Consider the following 13,204-nt stretch of genomic DNA (forward strand, 5'->3'; position numbering starts at 1 on the left):
GTTCTCGTACAAAAGCTAGAGAAGTGCCGGCGAGTGAGACTGGCGGCTGTCAGTGAGAAGACACGTTCTCTGGGAGTGCTTTAATCACGTCGCATCGATGTTTCTTGCTTCTTGAGCGGACACCATACACAATAAAAAATGCTTCATTTAGGTTAATTGATGCCATGGCTGCGCTGTATTGTCATACTTAATCGTCGAAATTGTGTATTCTGAAACCCGCAAGCACGGATAACACAAGTGTACGGGCTCGGTCGGTAGGCATAACTTTTGGTGGAAATCATGGTGGCAGAACATGTAGTGTACAGATCCCAGCTTGGTACACTATTTAAATTGCCCGCCATTATAAACCCACCCATCATCTGCTTACTGCTTCTCAGCATTATCGCGATGGTGGGCAGAGCTTCTCAGCTTGGTACACCATGTGGCCCACCATAACAAGCAGCATCCATCATCTGCTTAGTGCTTCCCAGCATTATCGCAATGGTGGGAAGAGTTTCTCAGCTTGGTACACCATGTAGCCCACCATATTAAGCACCACCCACCATATGCTTAGGGCTTCCCAGCATTATCGCAATGGTCGGCAGAGTGTCCCATTATTGCCCACTATCTAGCCTCTGCTTTCGGCCATCATTTCCACTTTACCCATCATCTGTACACCATACCACCCAGTATGCCCCGGCATATCCACCATATTTTCCCCTACGTCCCACCATATCCATCATAATTTCCGCCATACCCACTATTATTTCCACTACGCCCACCATGTTTTCCAGTATCCACCATGGCAATTTTTCCGATAGGGAGACCTATGCGATTCTTGCGGCTGTAAAACAAACAAAAGAACTAAAACTACTGAATTTAGTTATATACACTGATCCTCTGAGAAGCTTTAAAGCTATAAAACACAAACATCCTGTCTTCATCTCACTCTACACAACCTTATGCAAAGTTTTCGTGCTCAGATAGCATGTCGTGTTGTGCTGGGTTCCAAGGCACCACGAGATATATGAAAACGTGTTGGCGGATCAGCTGGCAGCATCTTCCCATAAAAGCGCTTCCGATACAGCCATAGCTGTTCCTGCACTTGACCTGAAACACATTCCTAAACTAAAGCTGAGGGATCGTTGGCTGCGGCTGTGGGACACACAAACACAGGAGCTTCATATCATAGAGCTTCGTCTAGGGAATTGACCGTCAGTTTCGAGACCACGTGACACAGAAGTCACAGTCACCAGATTAAGAATAGGACACACATAGCGCACACTCATTTTTTTCTCTGGTGATGATCTACCATTGTGTGATTAGTGTGGTGAACCACTCACTGTCCTTCACATTCTCATTAAGTGCAGTGATTTAAACACCGTCAGAAAAGAGCACTTTTCGTTAGCTTACCATGAAGAAATTTCTCGGCAATCTCATATGTTCATAGGTAAGGAGCTGATTCGTAAATGAGTCATATTGATCATTTTTAACTGATAATCATAGTTTTACCGTAATATAAAAGTAAATACATAAAACATGTTCTTCAAAGAGGTTGTTGCTGCGGTAGCTACTCGCAGAAGAACCCGCTTCCACAGCCTTTGGCGACAGAGGCCTTGATGCATTCGTGCTACCTTTCCATCTCTAACTTGTAGATAGCGTGGTCATGTTTAATGTACCCCACACCTATTGATCACATCTCATATTACTACCATAATTTTATATTTTATACCAACATTTTTAGACACTGTCAGTTGAAAAATCCCGCTCTGGAGGCGGCACCAACTCGTATCAGCTCCGTGGAGTGTGCTGGTACAGCGTTGAGATCGAGCCGCAGCCGCTGGCTCCTCGCCGCTTCCCGCAGCAGTGTTTTAAAGACGATAGTCTGTCTTGGAGACCTTTGACACGAATATTTTGGCCTGTCCGTCTGTCTGTCCGTCTGTCTGTCTGTCTGTCTGTTTGTGCATTTGTCTGTTTATCCACCATAAACGGCACCAAAGTGGCCAAAAAATACTCCAAATGGCCGACCCCATTTGCAGCGCCCACCATTATTGCTCAAGTTTCAGCGTTCATACTTGTTCGATTGTCCATTAAAAACAATTATTGTGCACATCTGAGGCACCACAACAACACGTCAATATTCTGCGTGTGTGTCTCTTACTGGAAAAGGCATGCATAAGTAATTCAAAGAATCATAGGGTTTTTCATGTTGCGCTGATCATGCAGCGCTTGCACGAAAAGGCAAGTGTTACCAACGCTTTGCTAAGACGACAAAGCGGTGGCACCCACCCGTCGCCTTCCCTTCTACACCTTATCCCCTCCGACACGGGCACGCAGTGCGTGCGCTTTTTTTGTGTGTGTGTCCGCGTGCTCAAACCATTGCGGCGGCAGCTTGTAGGTTAGATTTCGGTCTACGCAAATTGTATTTCGCATGTGACACGATGATCAAGCAGGTTTGAGTTAAAGAGCAGTTTCGCGTAGTGAACATACTTACCTGTCGTGTGCTGGGCTGTCAAAATGGCTATGCCTCCGAGCAAAATATTTGCGATCGGTGGCACTTCTTCAAAGCCCCCAATGACCCTGCAGTTCTCAAGGTTTGAACAGCTGCTATTCGACGAAAAACCTTCCAGGTGGCCGTCAAAATCCACATTCGTGATCTGCAATTCCAATCCGAAGACCTCCTTCCTTGCCACGATCCCATAGTAGCCGAAAACGTTGTCAAAATTCCACGGGGTAGGAGGACACTTAAACTCGGGGCTTTTCCTCAAATTTTGCCAAAAATTCCTGCACACTTGCCTAAACTAGAGCTTTCAAAGCGGAAAAGAAACCACGGAAACTTAGAGAAACCACGAATTTCGAGGGTCGTGTGTCGGAAATTGGTGGCGATGTGTCTGACGTTAACCTGAAAAACAGCAATATTGACAAAGCGACTGGCATCCCCTCCCATCCAGAGTTTTGTCCGGGGGTGGCAACTCGGTTCTCGGCATTAGAAGACCAAACAAAGCTCCAAGTCTGGAATGTCGAGCTTATCCTGGATGAAGTTTTTTTGAGGGGGGGGGGGGGCTAGCGAAGCCCCCTATGAAGTGGGTCATGCGTCCGCGAGGTATGTAGTAGAAGTAGTAGTACTGGTAGTAGTAGTAGTCATCGTAATAGTAGGTAGCCGCTTCCACGGCTGGACTAGTGAAGCAGCACGCGCGCACCCTTTTCGATTGAGGAGGAAACCCGCGCACGTTAATCATAAACAAAAAGATAGTTGTTTCTGATGTATTAGCTGACAGAGACGAGTATTGGTGACATCATTTTCAATGATATTCACATTGAATTTGATGCTTATTAAAAATAACAAGTATCAGAAGGATGCACTTTGAGCATGATCTGTTCTGAAAGGGTTGCCAGCTTGCTTGGTGTAACCCCCATGGTTTAGCAAGGTTTAGCGAGGGTTGGGCCGCAGTGCCCTGAATATAGTGAACTAGTATATAGCCATGAACTAGAGGCAGTGAAAGGTGAGAAGTATATACGAAGCGAAGGCCGTAAGAAAGTGCGTGAGTTCCGCCTCTCATTTAGTCCTTGGAATGTCCGCTGGAAAGAGGTGCTTCTATATTCTGCATATGTGATGGGAAGATGCAAGGTGGCGGTACTTGGAGTGTTCACTAGATAAACGTACATGTGCACGGACAGACAGAGAGATGCATGGACGGACGCATGAATGGATGGACGGATGGACGCATGGATGGTCGCACAAATGAACGGACGGATGCTTCGCCCCAATCATAATCATTCACTCCGTGGATATGCTAAGATTTGTTTTTTTTTTTCAAACTTGCTCTTCGTGCTGCGCTTAAACCCTCAAAAGCAAAATCTGCCAAAGGGTAGCGCTACGAAACCGAATGTTTGAATACTTGCCTGCTCCTTAAAATATTGAGCCCTGCTTCTCGTGGGATGGTCTCAAAGGGGAACATACTGCCTCTGCCAACTTCTTCACGCCTTAAAAAAATATGAAAGAATGCCTTGCAAATTCGGATTCAATATGGTTTCACTAAGCAGCATCAGTTGTTCTGCTAGAAGAAGGCCGGTCATGAGTTCGTCCACTTTACTAGGAGACGCTTCTTAAAGCTGTGTTTTTATTTTCCGAATGGCGTTGTCCACTTTTTTCTGAGATACTGTTGCCCTAATAATCATCTTTCTTAGGTTTATAGTACTCAAGAGTAATGTTTGGTGAAGCCTTGTTGGTTTTGTAGATATCTTTTTTTCTTATACCCTGCTCGCATACTTTTCCTTGTGCAGTTGCATGGTGAGCATAAGTCTTCCCGGGACAGCCCGAAACACCTATTGCTTCTCTACACGTCCCGGATGTTCAGGGCTGATGTTTCGGTCGAAACGGAAGCGAATAAGCTGCTTTGACAGCCGTACATATTTTTTGGTGATCCACAAAACAGTGAAAAGCTTATACCATCTGCAAGCTCTATCTTTGTTTAGAACAAGTTTGAAAAAAAAAACTTCCTGGATAAGCTCGACATTCCAGGATTTGAACTTTATTTGATCTTGCAACGCAGGGAACTAACATGCTACCTCTCGACACTACTCTGGATTGCAGGGAATGCCACTATAGCTTCGTCACCATCACTTTAGTCCATGATAACGTCAGACTCAACGCCACCACTTGCCAACACATGGCCCTCGCATTTCGTGGTTTCTCTAAGTCTCTGGGGTTTCCTTTCATGCTTTAATGCCACTGATTTAGACAAATGTGCAGCAATATTCGGGTAAATTCGAGGAACATCACCGGGCTTAAGAGTTCACTTACCGCGTGGAATTCTGACGAGTTTCCGCCAATGATAGGCTCGAGGAAAGTGATTATATAGGTCTTCGGATTCAAATTATAGATTGCGCGTGTAGGACCTAACTATCAGCTGGAAGGCTTTTCCTGAAGTAACAGCTGTCCAGGCCTTGAGAGCAGCAGGGTCATTTGGGGCTCTGAAGAAGTGCCGTGGATCGCAAGTGTTTTCCTCGAAGGCATAGTCACTTCGACAGCCCAACGCACCACAGTTTGCCATATATACTGTGTTAAACAGATAATTCGCTCAAGCATGCTTGATCATCATGTCACATGTGATATGCAATTCGCGAAAAAGCTTTCCAAACAAAAGTTCTCAAAAAAACTTTCTGTATGTCATCTATTGCACTATACACCATTTTTTCTTGAAATTTTTTTTTGTTTTTTCACGTTGGAAGCCTTCTTTGTAACTGTACAAATAATTTTTGCTACAATCCAAAGAGCTTGTAAGTGAAAGGCATCTTCGCATAAAAATGAAATCATTTGGGTCAGCTGTGTCTGCAGGGAGGCCTAAAAGGTCACCGATGTGGGGATTGTCTAGTTTGCCTTAGCTGTTCAAAAACACGCACAACCATTTGTAAATTTATTTTTACACGCAATTTATACAATGTTTAATTACAACAGGTTCGTTCGCTTAAAATCGTTCACAACCTCAAGGTGCAGATGAACGCAATTTGCTGCAGAGGCGCAGGCAGAATTTTTTCGGAAGCATGGCGCACCACATTCATCTGAAGTGGCTGCCGGACAGACAAGTGGGGTCAAGTGTCACTTTTTGTTCTCTCAACAATAGCGGGAAAAATTTTGAGGGATAGGGGGAGGGGAAGAACGGCGTAGGCCTGTTGTGCCACCCCTTGGCGATGCCACTAATTCATTGCAGGTACATAATTCATGCTACAATTGATAGGTGCAGGCGTGGCCCTTATTTATTTTTTGAGTACCTCAAAGACCCCAGCAGGGATATTGCTTGAGGGATGGATATTTTCGATTACACAAAAAAACACTCGAGGGCTACCTTCATTTGCTGAGGGTCGGAGTGGTGCACGGTATATGCAGGCAGACGGCTCCAGTCCCGTGCAATGGAGAAAAAAGTTACAGCTCTGCCGCAAAGGCGAAGCAATCAACGTGATAGCAACGATTTAGAAAGTCACGCGCAAAATGGAAAGCAGATCGAAACGTGCCCCGCGTTTTTCGCGCACAAATTACGCACGAAACGTACTCACAGGTACGGGTGCACGCGAATAAGCTGTCTCATTTGTTACTTCGCTGAGTCTGAAAAGTGCGCCCTTTTCGCGAACGGAAACTGCAATGACTGCAGTGACTTTTGTGCAACCGGTAACTACAGCAAAATCGTTCCACGTAAAGCCCGAGGCCAGCCAAGGCGCGCGATCCTCCCCTCCTCGCCACCGCGAGCTAAGAGCGCGCGAGGGAGCGTCACTCCCCTTCTCTAAGCCGGGCAAAGTACACGTAGGAGATTAGAGCGGGCGCTGCTGTGCGATGTGGCGACGTGCGCTCGTTGCGCCATCTTCCTAGAAATGCCGAAAACGCAGTAGAAGTAAGTGGTATATAGAAATAACTTGCCGTTTAAACGGTAACAAACGTTCTCCGGGTGCCTCAGTGGTAAAAGCCTCGCTTTCACGACGCAGAGGTGCCCCTCTAGATTCCACGTGCCAGAGTGCTTTTCTTATACAATTTTTTCTCGCGCTGTCACATATATAGATACGTATACATATACAGCGCATGACATTGATGCCGAAGCCTGTGGCGAAATACAGCCGAGAAGGTCCATATAATTGCTATCGCAATAAAAAAGGAGCAAAGATGGGTTGTTGTTCGTGCTGGCGGAGGGTTTACTGCTTTTGCTTGGTTTGTGCTGCTGCATCTGCGATGAACTGGTAGGATGACTGGAATTTCGAGGGAAGCATATTAAAACTTGTGAAACCGTCGAGATGCGAGACGTCATGTCTCTAGATCAGAAATATGAGCCCGGGCTTCAAGTTTGGAAACAAATAAATGATAAGAATACTCAGAATATATGAAGCGTGCAGCGTGGTTTTAGATTGATTTTAGAACGTTGGATGAGTTAGATTGATGAATATCCCAGATAGAGCATGCATATTTTAATTTCGGACGAACAAACGTTGTATACAATAATAACTTGACTGATGGGGTTGCATGTCTTAAAAAACTCAAGAGTGCGATTCGTCGAATTGACTATATTAGTGACGTGAGGTGAGCTAATTTAACCTCAGAGTGTGACGCCGAGGTACTTGCAGTATTCAGCGGATGAGACTGCGGAGCCAGAAACGGTATATTCTGCATGGTGATGGGGCCTGTGATGAAAAGATACGAATGAAATTTTATTTACGTTTAAATACATTACCAACTTTTCACACCATGATAATTTAAGGTTGAGGTCTTTTTTTAATATTCTAATATCTGGGCTGTTTCGTATGGGACGGTATACGACGCAGTCATCCGCAAAGAGGCGAATGCTAGAAGACATGTTTGATGGAAGACCAATATAAAGGAGAAAAAGTAATGGTCCGAGTACTGTTCCTTACGGCACACCAGAGATTACAGAGAAACGACTAGATGAGACAGAGTTAGCATGCAAAAACTGTAGACAATCGGTAAGAACGTTTCGAATGTGGTTAAACGGATTTGAATTATTGCTTAACGAGAAAGTTCAAGCACTAACCAGTGATGTGGAGTCTCATAGAAAGCTTTTTCAAAATCTAATAAGAGGGAATCAAGAGGTATGTTTAAATCAAGGTGATAATGGTTATCGTGACAGAATAGAGCCAGTTGCGTGTCACACGAAAATTGTGAGCAAAAGCCTTGCTGACTCAAATAAAAAAATTATTGCTGGATAACAACCTAATAATATTGGATTATATTACATGCTTCGTTAGCTTGGAGCATACGCTAGTAAGGAAAATGGGGCGATAGGTAATGTAGAGAGATGAAGAACCTTTTTTGGAGACTGGAACAATCTCGCCCCCTCTACAGTCTTCCGGCACCACTTCCAATGATCGTGACTGTTAAAAAATATGGCAAAGTAGTCTACTAACAATTGATTCCGTAATTTTCAGCATTTTTGCGTTGATACCATTGATGCTCATGAAGATGAGAGTTTCAAGGAGTCTATTGTTTATCGATGCCATTTGGGCAGAATGAAATATCGGGCACCAAACTATGGTTGTAATTGGGGAATGAAGGCAATTTACCGACTGGTTAAACGGTAAACACGGAACAGAAAAAGTTGTTATTTGTTCAGCAGCTTCATAATCAGATATTGGATGGTTCGGATTGTTGTACAGTGCTAATGGTCGGGAGTTTCCGGGGTTAATTGTGTTCTAGAATTTTTTGGGTATTGTTGCTAAGCATAGCGGGTAATGTTTCCAAAAAAACACTACAGGTTAGTATTCATTCAGCCTTCATCTAGCTGCTTTCACTAAAATCCGCATATCTAGAAATAAATTTACCTCTATTTCACATGCACAGGTATGATACGACGCTCCTTCACCGATATCAAAGTTAGAGCAGCACCGACGCTGCGCGGCACATGGGAGGGGGCCACTCTTCGTCTCTGCGACCACGCGCGCTTACTCAACTGGCAATATCTAAAAACGTTGCTCTATACACACCTTTCATGATTGCATATAGCACTTTGTTCTAGGCCTCTATAAAGCCACAATACGCCCCGTGATCACTATCATCTATCATCGCTTACATCTCATAAAAAACATGACGCTTTTTGGCCACTCATGGCGCCTGCGCCACTAAACTTCACTAATCATCATCAATACCAGTCACTTTTATGTATATTCGTCATACAATATAGTCACGCCTTGCTAACTGTTGTATTTAATTTATAAAGAGCTAAAAAAGCCACCACAAGAGCAACAAGACTGGCGCAAAATCGTGCGATTCATCACAGTAATATTAGGATTTTCATGTTATGACGTGCCGTTTATAATCGCAAAATAGTCACGTTAAGACAATAAATTTTGGGGCACATCTTCTTGACCAAACAGCCATAAAGTCATGACATGCATTGAACTACCTTACAGGTCTAATTTGAACTTTTTAGAGGAAGCTTTACAGTGCTGTCCTGGCCTGACAAGAAAACAGCTGTGTACAAAGAAAAAAAAACACCTGCCACATCACATGTCATGTACAGAAGCTACCTAAAGGGACAGAACATGAGTTATAAGGAAGTAATAGATATCAATCACTTTAACAATCATTTAATTTCCTTTCGGTAGGAGGAGTACAGGACTAAAAGCTACACAGTAAATTTTTTCACACCCTTAAGGGTGTAAACTGGCTTGTCGCCAGAGGAACACCCTATGGGTATTTTCAGATACACCCTATTGAAAGGGTGTTAGCTGAGCACCCTACACGAAGGGTGTTCAGCAAAATGTTAGGGTGTTCTTATACTTCAACACCCTTCTAAGAGGGCATTGAAAGTGCGTGCGACCTTTGAGTAACGCGGTATTTGAAGGTGGCAGGTTCGGTTCCTGTCCATGGCAAGTTATCTTTTCACCCACACTTACATGACAATTCAGTCTAATAACTTCCCTTATACATTCCTTGGCAATATTGTCTGTTTGATCTTATATATATATATATATATATATATATATATATATATATATATATATATATATATGTAAGCATGCTCACTGAAGTCCAATGATATTACTCAGAGCCTTCTTTGTAAAGCCGACTATAGAAATTGACTGCCTTTTATGGTTATACAGTTAGGTACAAATATTTAGTGTTAAATAGCATAAGCATCTCGCGTATTCAATTGGTGGCTCAGCGAGTCGATACAGCAAGGGTGCTTGGTATGCATATGTTTGTGTAGACACATAAACACATTATATTGAAAACATTATTTCCCGTAACATTGCGCACGTGTCATGCAGGATGCAGATATATACATATTTCAGCAACTTAATTTGCAGTTACACTTGGTATTGCGAAACCAAGCGAGTTCAGCCTCACCTAGTTCATTTCAAACTTTCTGTTTATACAAAAATAACAGAGCTGCTTGGGTAGACATCGTTTCCACTTATTGACATATATATTTTCCTACCTCCTAAAAGTAGACATATATTGGCGTAAGATGAATGTCAAGAACATGTACCACAACACAGGTTTTCTCTCAATCGAAAGCAAACACATTTATTATGAAATTTCATACATTTTATTTTTATTTATACTACAGTTAGAGCATTTTACCGCCAATATTCGAACAGGTAAGATCAGTGGTTGAAGAAAGAGGATTAACAGATCAGCCCTCACCCCATGAAGCTTCACCACATAGTAAAATTTCAAGTTTTATTTTTCAGCATCTTTCTAGGTAATAGAGAATGCATCCGTTTCTCAAAAACACACTCTTAACAAAAGGAAAATGAGAGCTGACAGGTGGAAATGCCGCAGATAGGCTGACCAGCGTTTCGATAGGAGAACCTATCTTCGTCAAAGGTGCCTAGCCTTCTCATTCTTGGCATATTAGATTCAAGGGGGTTAGTAAAGACGTCATCTCCTGGTGGTGGCATGTGTCCCTGTTGGCAGTCGTAGCCTGCAAAAAAAACTATAAAGCAGAGGAGTGCAGTCCATGCTTGAGTTCAAGTAGGGTGGTAGTGATTCAGAATGTTCTCGGAGGGTTTTCCACAGCAGGTTTTCTTTCTTTCTTTTTCTTTTTTGAGAGCTCCCCCCCCCCCCGTCTTTTCCTTTTTTTTTTCGTTCACAGAATGCTGTTCTCGCTTGTTGTGCTTATGCTGCCCCCACTTCCAGTAAAAGTGCGTTGACTCGAGGTCAGTCCTGAGGCACGGCGATAAGAAAAAAACAAAAAAAAAAATCTCTGGGCCTTGCGTACCTTCAGTATTCACCGAGAGTGTCAAAAGGGGGGTATGGGGCAAAAGCCGCCGAAGCAGCCGCACCTTTCGGTCACGTGGTAAGAAACTCTGAAAGGCAGGCTAAAAATCACGTGATAGAAAACTCCCTACGTGGTAAAACTGGATTTTGACATCCTTTTACTACTTGCCTGAGAGGTGGTGGTAATACTATGTCATGTACCATCTTTTACTCCTACACGAGGTAGTAATTTTAAACGCGACAGAGTTTTCAGAGGTCATGAGCCGGAAAAACCCCAAACTAGGATAGTTTTTGCTTACAGTGCACCTTACGTGGCATGTTGTCTAAGCTGAAGCCAATTGATATTCCAAATGCCTCATTTTCTGCCATTTTGCTGTCGAGTTTGCACAACAGCTGCTCTTCAAAGTTGTCGTTCTTTTTCCCTTTTTTATGCTTTGGTGCAGCCTCTGGTTTACCGGTTTCCGGTGGCCGTTCTGCCAATGGTGGTGGCGTTGCTGGCATCGATAGCTCCTGTGGGGAATCCATGGGACTTTCAACACCTGAGGGTGATGGCGGCGTTTTTTCCATAGTTGCAAAGATGCTCTCGGCGGTCTCGCCATCATCATTATAAGTGGCTGGCTCCCGACTGCATGTCATTCTGCAGAGAAAATGCATACATTGTTGCAAAAGGAAACAGGTGCACGACTGTCAACTAAAAGCATACTTCTGTCCTCTTTAAATTTGTATGCATCGCTCACTCAGAATGCCGAAGGATTATTTGGACCAATAGTATCAAGTGTACACTACAATACCAATCTACTCACTTAAAAAAAACGGGTTCCATAAGTCGCGTGCCAATTGCGGAGCCGTCCACACGTGGATAACTCAGCTATGTACACTTCCAATGGAATCGGCACTAGCCTTTGGCTATGGGACCATACAGTTTGTGCCTATTTTGTATAACATATGTGTGCAATAAGAAACTCAAATGAAAGCAGAAATTTTGTCAAAGTACTCAGTGTTCAATTGCTCATTTGCTATTTCGTGCAAGGATTAAAGGGACAGTTGTATAGTACCCTGAACATTCTATGGAGGATAAAATAAGTGGGCACGGGCTGAGGCAAATACAACAAACTCGCATATCTTAAGTGAACACACACAAAAAAATGTTACTGATGTGCACTCCGAAAACGCAAAACAAATTACGATCGCGTAAAGGGCACAGAAAACTCCCTCTGCTTCACTGGATGACATGATTGTGGTGTGCGGAAACCTTTATACGAGAAAGCAAGAAACCCAGTCATAAAAAGATAGTCGTCTAAGTGTACGCAATATTAGCAGGTATGAATGTGATCACACAACTTCGAAAAGGCGTAACTTACTTCCTCTGACGGCCGCAGTGTTTGTAAAAGGCCATGGACTCCGTGAATTCCCAGGCCCGTCGAGACATGTAGCCGCTGCCACTCCTTTTCGTCGCTTCAATAGCTTTCAGTTCACGAGTATACCGATCGCTCAGCCGCTTCCACAGTTTCAGGCACTCATCGACTGAAACAGTAAAAACAAGACAACAAACAGGCGCTGAGTGCACAGCATGTCCGGACACGTATACAATGCCAGAGGAGGCACTGACAATACACACACGTGTGTAGCATCGACGCACCTTTTGAGAGGCCGGAGTACACACGTATCTGCTCCCACGCATTGCTTTTTCGCTCCGCATTCCGGTAGTCCAGACTTTTGGTGTCATAGACACAAGGATGTTGCTGAACGGCGTCCAAAAACCTCTCAATCTCAGAGCCGCACAGGTCCGGTACGCTTGCTTGCGAAGACGCCATCTTCTTCTGACAGCTCGCCGAGTAGCGAGTCTCTACTTCGACGAGAGAGGGCGCTAGGCGCTTTCTTGGGGTGGTCGGCGCGAAATGCACTCGGTTGCATTGGGCGCCGGATGACGCCAGAGCGCGCTAGATGCCGCCGTTCGCGTCGGCGCCAGGTGCCGCCGGATTACAGAGGGTCGCGTTTTCGCCAACGTAACGTTGCCATGACGCGCGCGCGCGCGCGCGCGCTACGTCGGCGTGTATTGCCCCCTTAACAGTGGTTGGCAGCTGCGAGATCAGCCGGCGTCAGCGACATCAATGCGGTGAGTGCCTGATATTTTCCCCTCAGTTCACCAGACTACTCTAGCACAGGGTATAGTAGTTTAGAGAAGGGATGTGTGAAGCATTAGAGTGAGCTTTGATCGTTTCAAGCAATGTCGAAGCGCTTTGAAACCCAAGGTATTGCGGAGGATGAAAAAAGACGGGAGTGTTAAAAATTGCTTGCGCGTCTTGCTAGTAGACTTATAGTGGGTACGGCAAGTATATTCTTAAAAGAGACAAACTTCCAGAGGCTAGTGTGAACGGTAGAGAACTTTAAAGTAAAAGAACTCCTCGAAATTTGTGAGGAACTCGGCATTACCTTGGGCCGTGCGAAACGAAAGCAAGCGATTCTTGAGATCATGAAAGATGAAGGAGTGTCGGCTGAGGA

The 13,204-nt window shown here is 44.2% G+C and overlaps 2 protein-coding genes across 3 annotated transcripts in view; one reads left to right on the plus strand and one right to left on the minus strand.

Annotated features, from left to right (window-relative positions):
• Window positions 1-13,204, plus strand: part of LOC119162992 (carboxypeptidase M-like) — a 1,476,599-nt gene that overhangs the window by 665,865 nt on the left and 797,530 nt on the right. The gene's annotated exons all lie outside the window — the stretch shown is intronic.
• LOC142783981 (uncharacterized) lies at window positions 10,603-12,516 on the minus strand. The gene is made up of 3 exons (XM_075882596.1): window positions 12,342-12,516; window positions 12,064-12,226; window positions 10,603-11,339 (listed from the first exon to the last, which is right to left on the minus strand). The coding sequence occupies exons 1-3, from the start codon at window positions 12,514-12,516 to the stop codon at window positions 10,982-10,984; spliced, it is 696 nt and encodes a 231-aa protein (XP_075738711.1). The 3' UTR covers window positions 10,603-10,981.

Source organism: Rhipicephalus microplus, unplaced genomic scaffold (genome assembly GCF_043290135.1).
Source record: "Rhipicephalus microplus isolate Deutch F79 unplaced genomic scaffold, USDA_Rmic scaffold_13, whole genome shotgun sequence".
Taxonomy (NCBI): domain Eukaryota; kingdom Metazoa; phylum Arthropoda; class Arachnida; order Ixodida; family Ixodidae; genus Rhipicephalus; species Rhipicephalus microplus.